The sequence below is a fragment of the Chiloscyllium plagiosum genome, unplaced genomic scaffold (genome assembly GCF_037043375.1).
Source record: "Chiloscyllium plagiosum isolate Xiang-an unplaced genomic scaffold, Cpla_swu_hap1 HiC_scaffold_18, whole genome shotgun sequence".
NCBI classification, from domain to species: domain Eukaryota; kingdom Metazoa; phylum Chordata; class Chondrichthyes; order Orectolobiformes; family Hemiscylliidae; genus Chiloscyllium; species Chiloscyllium plagiosum.
The window spans coordinates 79091290-79114819 of record NW_028270156.1 but is presented as its reverse complement, the minus strand read 5'-3'; the positions used below and the strand labels follow the sequence as shown (position 1 = coordinate 79114819).

The following is a 23530-nucleotide window of genomic DNA, read 5'->3' as shown; positions in this document are numbered from 1 at the left end:
CTCCACTTGGGTTTCCAGCCACCACTTTGAGAAGTCCTGGCTTATAACTTCAATGGAAGAGCCACCACCCCAGTGCCTTGATGACTCACTGTCTGCAGTCACAAAGCTCCAGTTGAAGTTTCGCATCGTGTGTTTAGGAGCGATACGCTGACCAGGTGTACAGTTGGATTTATTTACAGCAAAGCTATGGAAGCTTGGATTTCTTCTTTATTATAGCTGTGTGGCTTCTGACAGGTGAGGTTTTTGACCACTTCCACCCCGAACATAATGGGAGTAAACCATTCAGCCCCTTAAGGATGTTGCACCTTAGTTAGTCATTTACTTGCTCTGTTTCCTGAATAGTTTTGCTCTATACTCTTTTGATTTTCAATTGAGCATTGTTTGTTTGTTTTTGTGTAGGCAGAAGGAACTCTGGGGGAAAGACCTTTTTTAGCATCACATCACCCCACCTCCAATTTTAAGATTCTGTCTCTTCATTCTGGTGTTCCTTGACCAAAGCAAAGAATTTATTCTTTCGCTTTCATCATTTTAAACTTGTCAATTAGATTATCCTTGATCTCTGTATTCATGAGACTGCAAGCGTAGTCTGCAACCTGCCCACAGAATTAGGTTCTCTTTACCATGGTTTAATTCTGTGAATCTGTACTCCATCTCTAAGGCCAATCCATTCTTCTTGATGTACTCCAAGTGGGTTCAAGCCAACATTTTAAATAACTGAGAGAACTTGCACATTGAAAACCACAGAATCGGATTACGTCAGGATTACCTATATAATATGTAGAGAATGAACAGCCTTTTCACGATGTGCAGCAGTATGGGTTTGACAGTAGGTCTTAAAAGGGGTTAGCAAGATCATCCAGTTCAGGCAAGGTGTGTTGCCACAGAATGTTTGAACAGTGCCGTGAGGAAACACGCGTTACCATGTGTTGTCTTTCAGCTCCATGACCCTGTCCGCTGGCGAGGTGGAGAGTAGTTATCAGCACACAGGCGTCTATCACCATGACCAAACTGTGACAAAGCCAGATGGCAGAAACCTGAAGAAGAAGGTAGGGGTGAAATAAGGTGATACCTGTTGCTTTTCTGCAGGGCAAAGGGGCAACAAAAATAAAATCTTGTGCGGAAGCCTGCATTTATTTCGGTGGGGCCACTGATGTCCAGGTAACTTTGAATTGCGACCGTTCTGGTTCCTTTGTGTGCCATGTCACCAACCTGCGATTTTCTGCTTCCAAAGGAAGTTAACGAGAGCGTGTTTGCACTGGCCAGTGAGAAGGAGGAACGTTCTGGTGTGGCTGCGTCTCTGTTGGCTCCACTCATCCCTGAGGAGGTGAAGAAGGCTGAGGAGAAGTGGCGGAAGAAAATAATTTGCCAGGAGGAAGAAGGTGCTGAGGAGGACAGTAACAAGAACAGCAGCATCATACCTGCACAAGAAGCAGCTCAAGAGGATCGTCCAAGTTTGAACATTGGCCTGGAGAGCACAGAGGAAGAGGAGGCTGTGGAGAAAGAAGAGGAGGAGGAGTATACCCGGGAATTGGAATTGGTACTGGAGAGAAAGAAGGTGAACTTTTGCAAATTTGATGCAAATTTAAAAAGAAATTGAATGTTTATGCTTGGCAAAATTAAACTACCATTTGTAATCTTCAATCAATTGCATGTTGATTTGAAACCACTTAGTAAACAAGAAGTTCTCTGATTTATAGCAGAGTAGTGTATGGTGTACCATAATAGAACATTAGAGGTTGAAGTGTTACACTCAATACAGTGAATGATGCCACTGAGGATCAGCCAGTGTTTACGCTTTGTTTTAATTTGGAATGAAATAATTGATCTGAACAGTGCAATGAGATTATGGACTGGTTGCTGGGACTGGACATCTGGAAGGGTCAAGTGTACAGAAGCATATTTCAATGCATCGATAATCACACTTGTCCCAATTTTGCCCAGAATAAAAGTGAGCTTGCCTGCATGCCAAAGTCTACCAGAGTAAGAAGTGACACTGAAGATGATCTTTCAGTTTCACAGCTATAACATCTGGTCATCGTGGACAACATCCACAAAAATTAATGATAGCAAATGTTGCTTTGCATAACTTTGTAATTGCTTTTTTATATCAATGGTCATAATTTGTACCCTGTGTTTCCAGGCAGAGTTGCGTGCACTGGAGGAGGGCGATGCCAGTTTGACTGGCTCTAGCCCTCGCTCTGATTGCAGCCAGACATTAGCACAGGAGGGACAGGTGTCTGAGAACAGCAAACATGTCCACAGGAAAGGGAAGTGGCAGGCACTGGTTCGTACCTTCAGTCCCGAGTCTACCAGCCATACTTCGGATAACCTGGAGCAAGAAACCACCCCAGAGGAAGCGCACCGTCCTGAAACTGGTAAGTGGTTGGAGAAACTTCTTTCCAAGAATCCTGCCCCAATCTGGCTACGAAGCTAGGCCTCTTGCTCCAGAATGTGGTCAGCACTGCAAGGCCCCATTCATAAACCCCACCAGCTGTCCACCTTGCTGCCCTAGCAATATAGTGTGCTTTCATTTGGCACTGTGTACGCCCTCTAGGTGGGACAATACCAGGCTAGCAAGCTGTGGCAAATACAGACATTCATAAATCAGCTCAGGTTTATGTCCAGCCGCATTTATGATCCTGTTGTTTCTGTAAAGGTGCCACAACATGCTGTATTGTTTAATGTATCCAACCTTTAACATTTTCAGCATGATTCAAAGTGAAATGACCACAGTTTCTTCATATCAGACCATTTAGAAGGAGCTTGCCACAATCAGATACTCTCAGGGCAAGGGGCAATTAATGAGTCAGCCCCTTCCTAATAGCACTTTGGATACAGCTATCTTCCTTGAGTGTAACTAGGTAATTGCATGAAATGTTGGCATAGGTCAGCAACACCCTGTATCCTCTGAAAGCTTTGTTTAAAAGTATAAATGAGTATGAGAGATTATGCTTTCATACCAATTTTTATGGCTCTAACGAACAAACATAATGATTCGCACTAACTAAAACTTTTTTCCACTTTGCCCATTAGATATGAGTCAAGACAGTGAACTAATTTCACTCTGCTCCTGAAACCAGCAGGAAATTAAGCAGGAATCACAATATAGCAGTCGTTTTGACAGTTACCGCTTGGGTGGTTGTTATAGGTTTAGGCAGGAAGGGCTTGGTTTGAAAGAAAGTGGTTGAGTGTCGTGTGTGACTTTAGTATAGCAGAGAATTGAATGATTTCTAAAACCTACTCGTCTATGCTCCTGCTTCACAATTCCACTCCCCACCACCTGACTTCTCTCTGCAGTTCCTGAAAAGCCGGGCGTCGATCCTGAGGAGAGTGACATGGATCTTGAAGGACCTGCAGAAAAGCAAGTAGCTGCACCAAAACTACCACCAGAAGAGAAGGATGACCGGGGTGAACTAAAGGTGAGAAGGCCAAAGTCCAGACTGTGCTGGCATTATAGCTGCCCTGTAGTTTAACTGCCCTGATTGTTGCCTGGCTTATTGTGTGATGAGATGGTCTTAGGGTGGGTAGCTGCAAATATTCGAACATTAATGCTGACTCATGCTCTTCTTAGTTTCAGATCGCTGAATTGGCAAACACACTCTCCAGTAAACTGGAATTCTTGGGAATTAACAGGCACTCTATCTCCAACTTCCACTTCCTGCTGCTCCAGATTGAGGTTTGAGACTTGACTGTTCATTCCACACGGAGTCTGAATTGCTGTTTGACATGTTCGGAGGGAGCTGCTTTGTCCGTGCTGTACATCTCTCTGATTCCATTATGTCTGTCTTGGGTTTCAGACTCGAATATCAGACTGGCGAGAAGGAGCATTGAATGGCCAATACCTGAAACGTAAACTGCAGGAAGCTGATTTACAGATTAAACACTATGAATCTAATGCATCCCCAAAAGGCTGGTCCTGCCATTGGGACAGGTACGCACTCTTCTACTTTTTCACCTTTCACCTTTGACACGTGACAACCGAACTGTGACCTCCCCTCCCCATCTCCACATGACGACGTGGCAACAGTAGTTGCAGACTGCCAGCTCACTGCTAATTTGGTAATGAACCCGCATGTATACAAATCCTAAAAGCAAAACCAAAATCATTGGACCAGCCTAAAATGTAATCCTCAAAATTTGGCCATTTCTCTTGCTGAGGTTTGATTGTTGAAGTTGAACAGATAGACTGCTCATATAATTGTGTTGAGTAAGGGATTAACAATAAAGGGGAAAGGGGCGGGAGAGAGAATGCGCATGCAAGAAATGTCTGCGCTTTGCTGGAAATTTCTGAGATGGAATTCCTGAGCCGACTGCACAAGAGAAAGAGGGACAGTGCCTCCAGCAGCAGCTACGAGAGAAGACCAAGATTATTGCCGGAAGCTCAGGTCAGAATTATTTTCTTTTCTCTTACTACAGTTTCCTGTATCAGTTAAATATGTAAATGTGTTTTAATACATATATAAAAATTACTGTTTTATTTTTCAGCTTGAAGAATATTTTTTGCACCAATTCCTTCCTTGTTTGCTTCTAGATTAATGGGGATGTCTGAGTTACCCATCAGACACCCTGCTCAATGCCACCATTATCAGGCAACAGTTTTCTCACACCAAAAACAATGATAATTGGGCCAATTTTTTTTAAAAGGCACAGAATATTAATTTAAAAATACAAACCAAAATTGAATAGTGAGGCTTTCATTAACCTCTGCTTTTCCTAGTCAGCTAGGAGCAAGAGGTTTGAAACCTCCTGATGATCAAAAAAAAAACATTTTTTTTCCACCTCTGGCAGGGTGTGCCCGCAGCTGCCCCCAAACTAAGTGTGTCCTTTCTGTCACGCCGTAGGGAGCACCGGCGCTATTTCTATCTCAATGAGCAGACGGGCCAATCACAGTGGGAGTTCCCTGATGTGGATGAGGAGGATGAAACGGCTGAGTGTGCCTTGAGCCTGAATGCTGGCAAGAGCGTGTTCTCTCCCAACGCTCCAGTGAAAGAAATGACTGCCTCAATAGGTGATCCGACAGGTATGGGGTTTTGCTGTCATCTGTATCTCTGTCTTGAGCTTGGTTGGCTTTATCCTGCTGTTTGTGGCCAGAGCATACCTAGCAATGATCCATGTTGCCAGTTAGATGCCAAGGTTGTAGCTGAAACAACTTGTCTGGAATGTCAGTCTTCAGTCTTGCTGGAATGTTCTCAGGACCGATAGCCTTTGTAGTATCCAGTGTCTTCAGCCGTTCCTTCATGTCACGTGCAGTGAGTCAACCTGTCATAGGACTGACATCTGTGATGTTGGTGACCACAGCAAGTGAATAGTGATGGATCATCTACTTGGGCACTTGTGGAGCATTTTATTCCTGTTGGTTGTTTAATAATTCACCACCATTCACTACTTAACATGGGGTAGTATTGCAGAGTGTAGATCTCATCGGTTGATTGTGGAATTGCTTAGCTCTCTCTGTTTGGCTTGCAAATGATTGTGTTGTAGATTTACCAGGTTGAAACCTCCTTTTATAGCTGTATTTGGTCTTGCTCCTGGTATACTTTCCTGCATTTTGCATTGAACCAGGTTTGGCAGTAATGATAGATTGGGGATATTCCCGGCCTTGAGGTTTATAGGTTGTGGTTGAATAGTGCTGTTGATGGCCTGGCTTTAAGTCTGCCATGAAATGAGCGATGCAGCATCCTTAATGTGTGGTGATCCCTCATACCATTACTGTAATGGACAGGGGAGGTGGCAGCTGAGAGGTAATGTCACTCACTGGGCTAGTAATCCAGAAACTCAGGCTAATGAGTTCAAATCCCACCATGGCGGGTGGTTAAGTTTGAATTATGTAAAAGTCTGGAATAAAATGTTAATGGCGACCAAGTCATTGTCAATTGTCATTAAAAACCCATCACTAATATCCTTTAGGTAAGAAAATCTGTCTTCACCTGATCTGGCTTACATGTGACTCCAGACCCACAGCAATGTGGTTGACTTATAATCTCCCTGGTACAGTTAGGAATTGGCAATAAATCCTGGCCTATCCAGTGATGCCCACAATCCATGAATTCACAAATAAAGGTGCATCCATGACGGGTACCTCTGTGAGAATGAGGTCAAGTAGATTTTTCCATCTTGTTCGTTCTTTCACGAGCTGCCCACTGTAGCAGCTTATCCTTTAGGACTTGGGCAATAGTGGAAGCAGGCTTGGTGATGGACATTGAGGTTCCCCGACACTGAGTGAATTCTGTGCCCTTGCCACCTTCAGTCCTCCCTCCAAGAGAAGGGATTCTTCTGTTGAGTGTCAGGTTTAGATCTGTGACTGAAATGCTGGTTTCTGGAGGATCTCTGGACCTACAAGGTCTCTGGAAGCAACGAGGATGCTGCTATCAACCTGCTGGATATCTGTATTCTCAACGGTAGGAGATCGCTGCAAGAGGTCCTCCTAATAGATATTCTCTAGAGCAAGTAGGCTTGAACCTGGATGTCCTGGCTCAGAGTTAACGACCCTACCACTTCAGTGCAAGAGTTCGAGTTCCCCAGGAGAGTGACCTAAGCTCTAATACCTTCAGCTGCTTCATCACTAACCTTTCTCTCTTATAATTCATAAGTGGAATGTTCACTGATGGTTACACAGTGTTGTATACAATCTGTGCCTCCTTAGATACTGAAGCAGCTCATGTCTAATGTAACAAGGCCTGGGCAATATCCAGGCTTGGACCGATGATAAGCAAATGACATTCATGCTATACATGTGCCAGGCAATAACTGTGTGGCAGATAGGAAATAATCTAGCCATCACCCCATGACATTCAATGCCTTCACCATCGCTGAATCCCCCACTATCAATAATCCTGGGGGTTACCATTGACAGGAAACTGATCTGGACTACTCATGTTATTTAATGTAGCCACCAGAGCCAATCAGAATCCTGTAGTGAATAACTCACCTCCTTGACTCCCCAAAGCCTAACCACCATCAAAAAGGCACAAGTCAGGAGTGTAATGGAATGTTCCCCACTTGTAAGAACTCACCAACAGCACACTTCAAATCCACAACTTCCACCATTTTGACTTGGAAGTATATTACCATTTCTCGTTTGTTGGGATCAGAGTCCTAGAATTCCCTCCCTGTTGGCACTGTGGGTGTCTCTGCACCAAATAGGCTGCTGTGGTTCAAGAAGTCACCTCACACTTACCCCATAAACATGTCTTTTTAGCAATCCCTGCATTGTGTGAATCAGCGTTTTAGCAATAAGATTTTGTGAATGGTTAATGAGCTGTACAAAGTCTGAAAATCCATGTAGCCACCCTCCAGATAGTGTGCAACAAGTTCCAGGGACCACTATTGTCCAAGTACCTTACTGCAGCAGTGTTGGATGCTTTTTTTTAAATCTCTGCTGACTCTCAACTTTTTTCTTCCCTGCCCTTTTACTGTGTCTCTCAAAGCATCTCAACCCACATCATTGGTTGTGCATTATAGAATTCCTTCAGAACCATAGAATCCCTGCAGTGTGGAAACAGGCCATTTAACCCAAACGAATCTATGCTGACCCACCGAAGAATATCCCACCCAGACCCATTCCCCTACAATTCTATGTTTACCCCTGGATAATGCACCTAACCGACATACCCCTGAACTCTGTGGGCAATTTAGCATGGCCAATTCACCTGACCTGCACATCTTTGAATTGTGGGAGGAAACCCACACAGACACTGAGTGAATGTGTAAACTCCATGCGGACAGTCACCCGAGGTTGGAATCGAACACAGGTCGCTGGTGCTGTGAGGCAGCAGTGCTAACCACTGAGCCACCGCGCCGCCTTTATGCTTCAGTACATGAGCTGCTACAAAGCTAAGTACCAGAACCGCTTCGGGACTGTTTGTTTGTGTGTGTGTGTGTGTGTGTGTGTGTGTGTGTGTGTGTATATATGTCAGTGGTACCATGGTCCAATTCTTTGTAGATATGGAAGTACCACTGCATCTGTGTGATGAGATCTGGAGCTCATTTTAAAAGTAGTTTTTCAATTTTCAAGCAAAGTTTCCCCAATTGCCTCCAAGTGAAGTCCAGGTGTTATAATTCTGAGTTGGAAATGTCGTAGGGAGTGATGATGTTTAAGGAATTGCGGAAACACCGTGTTGAGTAGGTTAGAACATGGGTTGTGTATTTGGAATTTAGGATGATCCTGTCTGTGGACGCCAAGCCCGGTTGGTTGCTGGTATTCTAGGATGGAGTGACTCATACAGTAATTGTGCTCTTCCTATAGTTACTTCTTTGCAGTGTAACTGTTTCCTTTGCATTCAGGTACGATGCATACAGAGCTATGTGCCAGCCAGGTTGCAGTTTGTCAGCCAAATAACACTGCTGTAAAAAGCAGCGTCCAACCTCCTCTCCCTCCTCTTCCTCCTCTCCCATTGGATCTTCCTCCTCCGCCTCCACCTCCACCTTCCTCTCCTCCCCCACTGCCACCGCCACCACCACCGCCACCGCCTCCCAGTGATGATGGGGATATACAGGAAGTGGAGATGGAAGTGGAGAGTAAGGAGCCACCAGCACCGGGAACAGAAGAAGATTGTTTGGAAAGATCCCTTCTTAACATCATTCCAGTGACAGCAGTTCAACCTCCAGCAGCAAAGAAGGTAAAATTGCAGTGTTTATTGAAAAAAGAATTATACCTCTTCCTCTGAAGGCTGCATTGATTAATAGCTAAAACAGATAGAATGATACCCTTCTGCACTAATCCCATCTGCCAACACGTTTTGTCTTCCTGTACTCCCTGCCTGTTCAGGTAAGTACCTCCTAAACACTGCTATTGTCTCCGCTTTTGTCCCCTCCCCAGGCAGCACATTCCAGACACCTATAGATCATTCTGCTTTTCACGCACGCTTCGTCAGCACGAATTGGCTTTAACGTGACTGACGAATTGTGGACATTTTTTTGGATAACGTGAACTTTCTACTGAGCGGGTATAGCGATTTTTCTATCACACGTACAACAGCGTGATTTTCTGTAGCAGTTCTCCACAGCTCATTTACGACAGCGTGAGGTTACAGAGGAACGCAACTGTCAACTTTATAGCAGAACGACCTGCGCCATGCTGTGTGGGGAAAAAAAAACACTCCTTGCACATCCCCTTTAAGTGTTTCCCCCTCTCACCATAAACCTATGTCCCCTTGTATTTGACATTTCCTCCATGGGGCAAAGACTCTGACTATCCACTCTATTCAGTGCCGCTCATAATTTTATATACTTCTATCAGGCCACCCCTCAGCCTCCAATGCTCCAGCAAAAAGCAAATATGAGTTTGTCCAAGCTCTCCATATAGCTAATATACTGCTATCCAGGCAACAGCTACAATATGATTTTCCAACTTTATACTCAGTGCCTGAACTGGGGAAGGAAAATATGCCATACACTGACTTCACCACCTCATGAACGTTTGTTGCCACTTTCAAGGAGCTACGGTCTTCGACCTCAAGGTCTCACTAAATGAATGTTCCAAAGGTTCATGCCATTTACAGTATATTTTCCTTCTGCATTTGACCTCCCAAATCACTGTTATCTAGATCCAAATCCATCTGTCATTTCTCTGCCCAACCTTCTGTATCCTGCTGTATCCTAACTTCGTCATTATCCATAGCTCCACCATCTGCAAACTTAGTAATCAGAACAACCCCATTTTTATTCAAGTCATTGTAATATATTACAAACAGCAGATGTCCCAGCATTGATCCTTGTAGAACACGGCTGATCACATATATCTCCAGTTAGCAGAAGCACCCCTCCACAACTGTCTTTTATAACCAAACCAGTTTTGTGCCCAACTTGCTAACCCACCATGGATCCCATGTGACTTCATCTTCTGGATCAGCCTATTATGAGAGACTTGTCCACTGCTTTACCAAAGTCCATGTAGACAACATCCTCTGCCCTCATCAGTCATCTTTGTCACTTCCTCAGAAAACTCTTATCATGTTGTAAGGCAAGACCTCCACTGTGTAAAGCCACACCGACTGTCCCTAATAAGTCCATTCTTCTCCAAATGCAAATAAATGCTATCCCTACTAATCTGCTGATATAAGGCTCACTGCCCTATAATTTCCTGGATTATCCCTGTTGCCCGTCTTGAACGAAGGAACAGCATTGGCTGTTCTCCAGTCTTCTGTAACCTTGCCTGTGGCTAAAGAGGATCCAGTGATCTCTGTCAAGACCCCAGTAAACTCTTCCCTTGCCTTCTTCAGTATCCTGGGATAAATCCCATCGGGCTCTATAACTAATCTACCTTAATGTTCTTCAAGACACCTAATAACCACCACTTTTTAATATTGACATGCCCAGAGTTCTCCTTGGTGAATACTGGTGCAAAGTACTCATTAAGGACTTGAACTCGCCTTGTTTGGCTCCATGCAAAAGTCACCTTCTTTGTTCTTGAGTGGGCCTACCCTCTTCTCAGTTTCCTTTATTCTCCTCGAGCCTTGTTTGATTACATCAGAGAAACCCAAGACCTCAGATCAGCTTGTGTGCTATTCTGCAAAATCAATTGCAGACAATGGAACATTAGCTGTCTTGAACTGGGCTCTATCTGGCCAAAGAAAATCATTTGCAATGGATTCGAGAGTCAGACATAGACTATCCTCACAGGTTCTGTTACTTCATTCCATGTGGCATGTTTGGGGAGGAAGGTTTAATGGAGATGTGTGAGCAAATTTTTTACCAGAGCGTTAGGTGCCTGGAACGCACTATATCAGGGGAGTTAGTAAAAGCAGATATGATAGCAACATTTAAGGGCATTCAGACAGGCACATGAGCAGGCAGAGAATAAAGGGATACAGACCATGTGCAGGCAGATGGGGTTAGTTTAGAATAGCATCCTGATTAGATTCCCTACAGTATGGAAACAGGCCCTTCGGCCCAACAAATCCAAAGCGACCCTCCGAAGAGTAACCTACCCAGAACCATACCCCTGCACTATATATACCCCTGACTAATCCACTTTGCACTGTGGGCAATTTAGTATGGCCAATTCACCTGACCACATCTTTGGACTGTGGGAGGAAACCGGAGCACCTGGAGAAAACCACGCAGACACTGGGAGAATGTGCAAACTCCACACAGGCAGTTACCCAAGGCTGGAATCGAACCCTGGTCCCTGGTACTGTGAGGCAGCAGTGCTAACCACTGAGCCACCTTGCCGCCCCATGGTCAGCACAGTATTGGTAGGCTAAAGCGCCTGTTCCTATCCTGTGCTATTCTGTGTTGTATGTTCTATATTAGGTACTGTTTTTTTTTATTGATAGACTTCTTAGAGCAGCTATCACTCAGGCTAAGATTGTGCCTGTAAGTTGAACAAGTGAAGTCTCAGCAATGCTAATAAACATGGAACTGATCATCATCCCTTTCAGAGTAACTCTGCTTCGAACACAAGTATTAACTTACCAGCTTCATGTCAGACTGCAAAAGGCAGCAAGAGGAAGGCGGCACTGCTGACGGCTGCACCTGTACCTCGTAACATCACCATTGGGAGCAGTCCTGTCCTGTACACTCAGTCATCCATGATTGCAGGTAACACAGCTGCATGCTGGTTTGTGATTGTTATTAGGGACTGGCACATTGCACGGTGGTTTCTAGTAAGTATTATCACTATGACGGGGATGGTAAGTGGGCATGACAGGGGGGGTGGCTGCATGGGACACAGTCTGTGCAAATGACAAGTGGGCAGAGGTGCTGAGTGCGCAGTGTCAGGGCATTGAGCACACACAGGTTGATGTAATTCAGCCGGGAGCTTTATTTAATCCCACTTTAGGGGATCAAAGTATTGCAAAGTTAATAATTATGCTGACAGATTGCTGCTTTCCATTTTTGTTGAACTGCAGGTCCCCAGCTGCTGGCCACGATGGTACCCATTCGTCCAATGCACCAACCTGTACCTGCGCCAACACCCCCTCTATTGCCCATGCTGACCAGACCAGTGCAGATGCCGCATCATATTCCTCAACGCCAAGTACCAGTTGCCCAGGCAAACCCACCACTCCCTAAGGTGCCAGAAGTGCTGCCAACTAACACGGTGACTCAAGCAGTGGAAAAGAGCAGAAAAGTGAAGAAAGACAAGGTGCAGCTGCTTGTCTGTCTCAGTTCAAAATGAATGGGGGCCACAGAGAATTAGTGGAGAGCAGATAGATTTCCCCAACATCAGTTTCGTTCTCTCAGAACCCCTGTCAGCGCCTACCCATTGAAGGATTTGTTGTTGCTGATGTAGTATGCAATCTTAATATTGAGCAGTGTTGCTGCCATCTGCCCTTCGGCTTCTGTTACAGATCCTTCATTGTGTAGTTTTGCCATCAACTTCCCTACATCCAAATACACAGGCTGCCCTGAGGAGACAGATTTAACTTTAGCACCTCATTGTCCACAACTCAGTGAAGATCTTATCAGTAAACCATGCAGCCCTTTGAAATTGCTATGTCAGTCAGCAAGAACCTGGCTGATTCAATTGCAACTTGTTTTCCTTGTTGCCCTTCATAACCTTTGAAACTCTTGTTGATCAATTTGCCTCTGTGGAATTGGTGCATTTGAATTGTTTCCTGAAGTGTTCATTTACATCAAGCTGTTTTCCCCTCAGTCCCCAAAGCTCAGACAGCAACAGCATCCCCATAATCATAGAATCACTAAAGTGTGGAAGCAGGCCATTCAGCCCCATCGAGTCCACACCAGCCCTCCGCAGAGTATCCCACTACTACCCTTGTAACCCTGCATTTCCCATTGCTAACCTGGATACCATGGACAATTTAATATGGCCAGTCCAGCTAACCTGCACATCTTTGGACTGTGGGAGGAAACCGGAGCAAACCCACACAGACACAGGGAGGATTGCAGAATTTGCGCAATTACCTGAGGGTGAGGCACCCGCGAGCTGTGAGGCAGCAGTGGTAACCACTGAGCCGCCATGCCACCCAAGTCGCTGCACTGAATCATGTAACATCCCAACTGTATAAAATGTCCCTGTCCAAAGGCAGAGCAAGTAAAATTAACCAAAGTTGAATCTGGAATGGTGACCATCATGCCTTGACCTCTACTTACCTGTTTACTGAGTCATCAGATCATAGCAATCTTAAGGCCCATGCCTCATTGACGCAAAGCTGGGGCATTAGTACGTTATACAATTGACCTCAGTATGACCTGGGAGGAGAAATCAGTGAAGTAAGTTGCTAGTCGCTACCTCGAGCTAGCCTTGATCAGAGTTGGCCCCATTGTATAACTGTATTCGGGGTTCCTCACTCCTAAACTTTCCTCTTTCAGAATAAGAAAAGCAAAATGAAGATGCCATCATTGGTGAAGAAGTGGCAGAGCATTCAGCGGGAGTTAGATGACGATGAGCACTCGAGCTCCAGTGAGGATGAACAGAGAGCGATTCTGGCTCAAAAGCGAATTGAGGAATGGAAGCAGCAGCAGCTTCTCAGGTGAGTGCTGTGCGCTAGGCCAAGGGGAGAATCTTTTGGAGGATGGCAGGGAGGAGTACACCTTTTAACATCTTCCTAGCCCATGTTCGAAGCTGAGAATGACCCATCTTTGAGCTAGGTGTGACTCCCCCAGTAATGTCTGAGTCTTCCCCTCTCGTACTGAATTCCTGGCTGTAGCATTCACTCTGGGTGTCCTTTCAGCACTCAGCTTCTCAACTAACTTACATGGGAGGCTGTAGAACTGAGTAACAGGAACAGGCATGACTGACCAGGTTGTGGGCTGAGCACCGCTTTCTGGTCTGTATTTCATACCGTTTGGCTACTCTGCGGTGGAACGCTTCTGGAATCAGGATTCAGAAGGCAGCCATCCCTTGGCATTTGTAATGCAATGTGGTCCATTTTTGTTGAACTTACAAGTTTTGAGGATCCAAATTGCCATGGAAGTTTCTCAGTTGTTTGAGCTGATTAATAGTTAAAAATGTGTTTAAAACAAAAAAAAATTGCTAGAATTTCTCCAGGCTCGGGAGAAAAGCTGGGTTTTTTTGAAAACTAGTCTAATTTGGTCCAAACCCTTCAGCCAGTCAATGTGTTGTTTACTGGTTGCAGGATTATTCCAAAGTCAGGTGGGAAAATGGGCACGGAGTCAATGGTGACCAGTTTGCAGTTGACTAGAATGACTGTGGTACAACAGAGTGCTGTCTTAGTATCTGAACAATCACAGTACAGGGGCATCAGAGTGTGTCGAGGTCCTTCTGTTTGCAAGTAGCAAATTAGTCACAAAGAGAACTTCAGTCTTTAGGTGTTAGGCAGTGTATGGCATCAAAGGTAATTTTAAAAAAATTAGTGAGGCAAATCAATTAGCAGAGAGTGAACTTCAGTGGGCAAGAACAGAGCTGAGCAGAATTGACTTAAACAAGAGGTTGGAGGAAAACCAGTAATTAAACAACGGGCTACTTTCAATGAGGAGATAGCTTGAGTACAGATGAGATGTATTCACTGAAATGGGAAAGACCGAGTAAACAAACCCAGAGGAGCCTGGGTGACAAAGGAGATAGAGTGAAAGTATGCTGAAGGCCAGTGTCACAGAAAGTACCAGTGTGAACCAAGAGACGTATTAAGGGTGCATGGGGAGGTGAAAAATCAAACAGAAGCAATGGGGAATTCTGATAATAGACGAGCAGCCAACATAAAGGCTTCTCTGACCATATAAATAGTGTAAGCGTGGGAATAAAAAGGTGCATTAAGGCCAATTAGTGAACGAAAAGGAAATTTACACCTGGGGGCCAGGACCATGGCTGAGGTGTTAAACAAGTACTTTGGATCTACCTTCACCAAAGAGAGCTAGCAACTCACCATGATGAGAGAGGAGGGAACCTAGTCACTGGAAGGGTTCAAAAATGGATACAGCAGAGTATTGGATAGACTACTGGTACTTAAAGTTAACAAGGCACTACAGAAAACCATGGGGCTAGTTAGCTTAATGTCTATGGCTGGGAAATTGTTACTGTATTATAAAGGATGCAAAGCATTTAAAAATGCATAATGTGATCAAACAGAGTCAGAACAGCTTTATAGAGGGAAAATCAGACCTGACAGATAGATAGAATTCTTTGAGGAGTTAACAAGCAATGTAAAGGGGAAGCGGAAATTGAGAAACAAATTTGTAGAGATTTCAGTTATCTGTAAGAATAATAGGGTAGTTTATGGTAGGGGATTTTAATCTTCCAAACATAGACCGGGACTATCATAATGTTAAGGGTTTAGATGGAGAGGAATTTGTTAAGTGCGTACAAGAAAATTTTCTGATTCAGTATGAACTTTTGAAAGCTGACTGGGGGCAGATGTTTGCAGGTAAAGGGATGGCTGGAAAATGGGAAGCCTTCAGATAGCAATGTCCTGTCCCTGATCGCTGATATCACCCAGTGATTCCGTCCTGACCCTGATCCGTGACATCTCCCAGTGACAGTGCCGTGTCCCTGATCTCTGATATCACCCAGTGATCCTGCTCTGTCTCTGATCCGTATATAACCCAGTGATCCTGCTCTGTCCCTGATCCGTGATATCACCCAGTGCTGATGCCGTGTCCCTGATCTCTGATATCACCCAGTGATCATACCCTGTTCCTGATCTCTGATATCATCCAGTGATCGTGCCCTGTCCCTGATCCCTGATATCACCCAGTGATCATGCCGTTCCCTGATATCACCCAGTGATCATGCCGTGTCCCTGATATCACCCAGTGATCATGCCTTGTCCCCGATATCACCCAATGATCATGCCGTGTCGCTGATCTGTGATATCACCCAGTGACCGTGCCCTGTCCCTGATATCACCCAGTGATCATGCCGTGTCCCTGATCCCTGATATCACCCAGTGACCGTGCCCTGTCCCTGATATCACCCAGTGATCATGCCGTGTCCCTGATCCCTGATATCACCCAGTGACCGTGCCCTGTCCCTGATATCACCCAGTGATCATGCCGTGTCCCTGATCCCTGATATCACCCAGTGACCGTGCCCTGTCCCTGATATCACCCAGTGATCATGCCGTGTCCCTGATCCCTGATATCACCCAGTGACCGTGCCCTGTCCCTGATATCACCCAGTGATCATGCCGTGTCCCTGATCCCTGATATCACCCAGTGACCGTGCCGTGTCCCTGATCCCTGATATCACCCAGTGATCATGCCGTGTCCCTGATATCACCCAGTGATCATGCCGTGTCCCTGATATCACCCAGTGATCGTGCCGTGTCCCTGATATCACCCAGTGACCGTGCCGTGTCCCTGATCCCTGATATCACCCAGTGATCATGCCGTGTCCCTGATATCACCCAGTGACCGTGCCCTGTCCCTGATATCACCCAGTGACCGTGCCCTGTCCCTGATATCACCCAGTGACCGTGCCCTGTCCCTGATATCACCCAGTGACCGTGCCCTGTCCCTGATATCACCCAGTGACCGTGCCGTGTCCCTGATCCCTGATATCACCCAGTGATCATGCCGTGTCCCTGATATCACTCAGTGATCATGCCGTGTCCCTGATATCACCCAGTGATCATGCCGTGTCCCTGATATCACCCAGTGATCATGCCTTGTCCCTGATATCACCCAGTGATCATGCCTTGTCCCCGATATCACCCAATGATCATGCCGTGTCGCTGATCTGTGATATCACCCAGTGACCGTGCCCTGTCCCTGATATCACCCAGTGATCATGCCGTGTCCCTGATCCCTGATATCACCCAGTGACCGTGCCCTGTCCCTGATATCACCCAGTGATCATGCCGTGTCCCTGATCCCTGATATCACCCAGTGACCGTGCCCTGTCCCTGATATCACCCAGTGATCATGCCGTGTCCCTGATCCCTGATATCACCCAGTGACCGTGCCCTGTCCCTGATATCACCCAGTGATCATGCCGTGTCCCTGATCCCTGATATCACCCAGTGACCGTGCCCTGTCCCTGATATCACCCAGTGATCATGCCGTGTCCCTGATCCCTGATATCACCCAGTGACCGTGCCGTGTCCCTGATCCCTGATATCACCCAGTGATCATGCCGTGTCCCTGATATCACCCAGTGATCATGCCGTGTCCCTGATATCACCCAGTGATCGTGCCGTGTCCCTGATATCACCCAGTGACCGTGCCGTGTCCCTGATCCCTGATATCACCCAGTGATCATGCCGTGTCCCTGATATCACCCAGTGACCGTGCCCTGTCCCTGATATCACCCAGTGACCGTGCCCTGTCCCTGATATCACCCAGTGACCGTGCCCTGTCCCTGATATCACCCAGTGACCGTGCCGTGTCCCTGATCCCTGATATCACCCAGTGATCATGCCGTGTCCCTGATATCACTCAGTGATCATGCCGTGTCCCTGATATCACCCAGTGATCATGCCGTGTCCCTGATATCACCCAGTGATCATGCCGTGTCCCTGATCCCTGATATCACCCAGTGATTGTGCTGTGTCCCTGATCCCTGATATCACCCAGTGATCGTGCCGTGTCCCTGATATCACCCAGTGATCGTGCCGTGTCCCTGATATCACCCAGTGATCGTGCCGTGTCCCTGATATCACCCAGTGATCGTGCCGTGTCCCTGACATCACCCAGTGATCGTGCCGTGTCCCTGACATCACCCAGTGATCGTGCCGTGTCCCTGACATCACCCAGTGATCGTGCCGTGTCCCTGACATCACCCAGTGATCGTGCCGTGTCCCTGACATCACCCAGTGATCGTGCCGTGTCCCTGACATCACCCAGTGATCGTGCCGTGTCCCTGACATCACCCAGTGATCGTGCCGTGTCCCTGACATCACCCAGTGATCGTGCCGTGTCCCTGACATCACCCAGTGATCGTGCCGTGTCCCTGACATCACCCAGTGATCGTGCCGTGTCCCTGACATCACCCAGTGATCGTGCCGTGTCCCTGATATCACCCAGTGATCGTGCCGTGTCCCTGATCCGTGACATCTCCGTGACCATGCGGTGTATATGTTTGCTCCTGTAGTGGCCAGGCTGAGAAGAATGCTAACTTTGAAGCACTGCCAGAAGACTGGAGAGAGAGACTGAAGAGGAGAAAACTGGCTTCAAGTTCTTAATGTTTTGAGGTTTTTTTTTACTGTTTGTGTAAACTATTTTTCTACATTTCTACAAGAACTGTTTATTTGTGTAAATCAATGTGACTGAGATATTGGATCTGTGAACAGCTTGGTGCATGAGCAATAGATTTAGTGGTCTGTATGCAGCCAAAATTTTTTTTAAAGATTTGAGCGACAAATTAATTCATATACTAAAGTGATTGCATCCGTGCTGTGAGCTAATCCACCTTTACAGATTCATATCTGTGCTGTACATTTGTACATAACATCAATAAAAACCTTTTTTTTTTAAACAATGGTCTGGATTTCTTTGTTCTGACTCTGGGTCCATGTTGTGTACCAAGTTCATTTCCAGTCATGCTTCTGTTACACCACAGGCCAAATGCAGTCACGATCCACACCTCACTCTGCGATCCAAGAGGCAGTTTATATATCACTGTCCCTCATCTGGGTGCAGTTTATTTACCACTGTACCCCCTCGGTGTGGTTATTAAACCACTGTCCTCACTCAGGGTGTGGTTATTAAACCACTGTCCTCACTCAGGGTGTGGTTTATAAACCACTGTCCTCACTCAGGGTGTGGTTTATATACCACTGTCCTCACTCAGGGTGTGGTTTATATACCACTGTCCTCACTCAGGGTGTGGTTTATATACCACTGTCCTCACTCAGGGTGTGGTTTATATACCACTGTGCTCACTCAGGGAGTGGTTTATATACCACTGCCCTCACTCAGGGTACGTTTTATACACCACTGTCCTCGCTAAGGGTGTGGTTTATACCATACAGTCCCAGCTCATGATGTGGTTTATACACCACTGTCCTCACTCAGGTGTGGTTTATACACCACTGTCCCAGCTCAGGGTGTGGTTTTTACACCACTGTCCCAGCTCAGGTTGTGGTTTATACACCACTGTCCCAGTTTAGGGTGCGGTTTATACACCACTGTCCTCACTCAGGGTGTGGTTTATACACCACTGTCCTACTCGGTGTGGTTTATACACCACTGTCCCAGCTCAGGGCGTGGTTTATTCACCACTGTCCTCGCTCAGGGTGTGATTTATACACTACTGTCCTCACTCAGGGTGTGGTTTATACACCACTGGTCTCGCTAAGGGTGTGGTTTATACACCACTGTCCTCACTCTGGGTGTGGCTTATACCCCACTGTCCCACACGGTGAGGTTTATACCCCACTGTCCTCACTCAGGGTGTGGTTTATACACCACTCTCCCAGCTCAGGGTGTGGTTTAGACATCATTGTCCCAGCTCAGGCTGTGGTTTATACACCACTGTCTACATTCATGGTGTGGTTTATACACCATTGTCCTCGCTCAGGGTGTGATTTATACACCACTATCCCAGCTCAGGGTGCGTTTTTTTATACCACTGTCCTCGCTCAGGGTGCGGTTTATACACCACTGTCCCTGCTCAGGGTGAGGTTTTTACACCACTGTCGTCGCTAAGGGTGTGGTTTATATACCACTATCCCAGCTCAGGGTGTGGTTGATACACCACTGTCCTCACTCAGGGTGTGGTTTATACACCACTGTCCCAGCTCGGTGTCGTTTATACACCACTATCCCAGCTCAGGATGTGGTTTATATGTTGACTGTCGTCACTCAGGGTGTGGTTTAGACACCACTCTCCTCGCTCATGGTGTGGTTTATACACCACCGTCCCAGCTCAGGGTGTGGTTTATACACCACTGCCCTCTTTCTGGGTGTGGTTTATACCACGCTGTCCCAGCTCATCGTGTGGTTTATACACCACTGTCCCAGCTCAGGGTGTGGTTTATACACCACTGTCCTCACTCGGGATGTGTTTTATACATCACTGTCCTCGCTCAGGGTGTGGTTTATACACCACTGTCCTCACTCAGGGTGTGGTTTATACATCACTGTCCTCACTCAGGGTGTGGTTTATACACCACTGTCCCAGATCGGGCTGCGGTTTATACACCACTGTCCTCGATCAGGGTGTGGTTTTTACACCACTGTCCTCGCTAAGGGTGTTGTTTATATACCACTGTCCCAGCTCAGGGTGTGGTTTATACACCACTGTCCCAGCTCGGTGAAGTTTATAAACACTGTCCTCACTCAGGGTGTGGTTAAGATGTTGACTGTTCTCGCTCCTGGTGTGTTTTCCACACCACGGTCCTCGCTCCGAGTCTGGTTTATACACCATTGTCCCAGCTCAGGGTATGGTTTATACACCACTGTCCCAGCTCAGGGTGTGGTTTATACACTACTGTCCCAGCTCAGGGTGTGGTTTATATGTTGACTGTGCGAGCTCAGGTTGTGGATTACACACCACTGATCACACTCAGGGTGCGGTTTATACACCTGTGTCCTCACTCAGGGTGTGGTTTATTCACCACTGTCCTCGCTCAGGGTGTGGTTTATACACCACTGTCCGGGCTCAGGGTGTGGTTTATACACCACTGTCCTCACTCAGGGTGTGGTTTATACACCACTGTCCTCACTCAGGGTGTGGTTTATACACCACTGTCCTCACTCAGGGTGTGGTTTATACACCACTGTCCTCACTCAGGGTGTGGTTTATACACCACTGTCCCAGCTCAGGGTGTGGTTTATACACCACTGTCCGGGCTCAGGGTGTGGTTTATACACCACTGTCCTCACTCAGGGTGTGGTTTATACACCACTGTCCCAGCTCAGGGTGTGGTTTATGCACCATTGTCCCAGCTCAGCGTGTGGTTTATACACCACTATCCCAGCTCACGGTGTGGTTTATACACTACTGTCCCAGCTCAGGGTGCGGTTTATACACCACTGTCCCAGCTCACGGTGTGGTTTATGCACCACTGTCCTCCCTCAGGGTGTGGTTTATACTCCACTGTCCCAGCTCAGGATGTGGTTTATACCCTACTGTCCTCACTCAGGGTGTGGTTTATACACCCCTATCCCAGCTCAGGGTGTGGTTTATACACCCCTGTCCCAGCTCAGCGTGTGGTTTACACACTACTGTCCTTACTCAGGGTGTGGTTTATACACCACTATCCAAGCTCAGGGTGCATTTTTTACACCACTGTCCTCGCTCAGGGTGCGGTTTATACACCACTGTCCCTGCTCAGGGTGTGGTTTATACACCACTGTCCCAGCTCAGGGTATGGTTTATATGTTGACTGTCCGAGCTCAGGTTGTGGTTTATACACCACTGTCCACCCTCAGGGTGTGGTTTATACACCACTGTCCTCACTCAGGGTGTGGTTTATACACCACTGTCCCAGTTTAGGGTGGGGTTTATACACCAGTGTCCTCACTCAGGGTGTGGTTTATTCACCACTGTCCGGGCTCAGGGTGTGGTTTATACACCACTGTCCTCACTCAGGGTGTGGTTTATACGGAGAAAGTGAGGTCTGCAGATGCTGGAGATCAGAGATGGAAATGTGTTGCTGGAAAAGCGCAGCAGGTCAGGCAGCATCTAGGGAACAGGAGAATCGACGTTTCGGGCATTAGCCCTTCAGGAATGAGGAAAGTTGGTCCAGCAGGCTAAGATAAAAGATAGGGAGGAGGGACTTGGGGGAGGGGCGTCGGAAATGTGATAGGTGGAAAGAGGTCAAGGTGAGGGTGATAGGTCAGACTGGGGTGGGGGCGGAGAGGTCAGGAAGAAGATTGCAGGTTAGGAAGGCGGTGCTGAGTTCGATGGATTTGACTGAGACAAGGTGGGGGGAGGGGAAATGAGAAAACTGGTGAAATCCGAGTTCATCCCTTGTAGTTGGAGAGTTCCTAGCCGGAAGATGAGGCGTTCTTCCTCCAACCGTCGTTTCGCTGTGGTCTGACGATGGAGGAGTCCAAAGACCTGCATATCCTTGGTGGAGTGGGAGGGGGAATTGAAATGTTGAGCTACAGGGTGGTTGGGTTGGTTGGTCCGGGTGTCCCAGAGGTGTTCCCTGAAACGCTCCGCAAGTAGGCGGCCCGTCTCCCCAATATAGAGGAGGCCACATCGGGTGCAAAGGATGCAATAGATGATATGTGTGGAGGTGCAGGTGAATCTGTGGCAGATATGGAAGTTTCCTTTGGGGCCTTGGAGGGAAGGAAGGGGGGAGGTGTGGGCGCAAGTCTTGCACCTCCTGCGGTTGCAGGGGAAGGTGCCGGGAGTGGAGGTTGGGTTGGTGGGGGGTGTGGATCTGACGAGGGAGTCACGGAGGGAGTGGTCTTTACGGAATGCTGATAGGGGAGGGGAGGGAAATATATCCTTGGTGGTGGGGTCCGTTTGGAGGTGGCGGAAATGGCGGCGGATGATGCGCTGTACATGGAGGTTCGTGGGGTGGTAGGGAGGACCAGTGGGGTTCTGTCCTGGTGGCGGTTGGAGGGACGGGGTTCAAGGGCGGAGGATAGGGAAGTGGAAGAGATGCAGTGGAGGGCATCGTCGACCACGTCGGGGGGGAAATTGCGGTCCTTGAAGAAGGAGGCCATCTGGGATGTGCGTTTTTGGAACTGGTCCTCCTGGGAGCAGATGCGGTGGAGTCGAAGGAATTGGGAGAATGGGATGGCGTTTTTACAGGGGGCAGGATGGGAGGAGGTGTAGTCCAGGTAGCTGTGGGAGTCGGTTGGTTTGTAGTAGATGTCCGTGTTGATTCAGTCGCCTGAGATAGAAATAGAAAGGTCGAGGAAGGGGAGGGAGGAATCTGAGACTGTCCAGGTGAATTTGAGGTCGGGGTGGAAGGTGTTGGTGAAGTGGATGAACTGTTCAACCTCCTCGTAGGAGCACGAGGCGGCGCCGATACAGTCATCGATGTAGCGGAGGAAAAGGTGGGGGGTGGGGCCAGTGTAGTTGCGGAAGATGGATTGTTCCACATATCCTACGAAGAGGCAGGCATAGCTGGGGCCCATGCGGGTGCCCATGGCTACTCCTTTCGTTTGGAGGAAGTGGGAGGATTGGAAAGAGAAGTTGTTCAGGGTGAGGACCAGTTCAGTCAGTCGAAGGAGGGTGTCTGTGGAAGGGTACTGGTCGGTACGGCGGGAAAGGAAGAAGCGGAGGGCTTTGAGTCCTTCGTGATGGGGAAGGAGGTGTACAGGGACTGGATGTCCATGGTGAAAATAAGGCGTTGGGGACCGGGGAAGCGAAAATCATGGAGCAGGTGGAGGGCATGGGTGGTGTCCCGAATGTAGTTGGGGAGTTCTTGGACTAAGGGGGACAGGACGGTGTCAAGGTATGCGGAGATGAGTTCGGTGGGGCAGGAGCAGGCGGAGACAATGGGTCGGCCGGGGCAGTCAGGTTTGTGGATTTTGGGCAGGAGGTAGAAGCGGGAGGTGCGGGGTTGTGGGACTATGAGGTTGGAGGCGGTGGATGGGAGATCCCCCGAGGTGATGAGGTTATGGACGGTCTGGGAGATGATGGTTTGGTGGTGGGGGGTGGGGTCATGGTCAAGGGGGCAGTAGGAGGAGGTATCTGCGAGCTGGCGTTTGGCGTCAGCGGTGTAGAGGTCGGTGCGCCAAACTACTACCGCGCCTCCCTTGT

The 23530-nt window shown here is 47.5% G+C and overlaps 1 protein-coding gene across 2 annotated transcripts in view; it reads left to right on the top strand.

Annotated features, from left to right (window-relative positions):
* Positions 1–18334, top strand: part of fnbp4 (formin binding protein 4) — a 45318-nt gene extending 26984 nt beyond the window's left edge. For both annotated transcript variants that reach the window (XM_087996828.1, XM_087996829.1), the window contains 12 exons: positions 938–1046; positions 1232–1555; positions 2141–2375; positions 3298–3419; positions 3572–3676; positions 3798–3931; positions 4842–5020; positions 8284–8618; positions 11382–11541; positions 11853–12088; positions 13276–13436; positions 17954–18334. In XM_087996828.1, coding sequence (XP_087852954.1) covers positions 938–1046; positions 1232–1555; positions 2141–2375; positions 3298–3419; positions 3572–3676; positions 3798–3931; positions 4842–5020; positions 8284–8618; positions 11382–11541; positions 11853–12088; positions 13276–13436; positions 17954–18044 — 2191 coding nt within the window. In that variant the 3' untranslated portion in view covers positions 18045–18334. The remainder of the gene's footprint in view (positions 1–937; positions 1047–1231; positions 1556–2140; positions 2376–3297; positions 3420–3571; positions 3677–3797; positions 3932–4841; positions 5021–8283; positions 8619–11381; positions 11542–11852; positions 12089–13275; positions 13437–17953) is intronic.
* The last annotated feature ends 5196 nt before the right edge of the window (positions 18335–23530 follow it).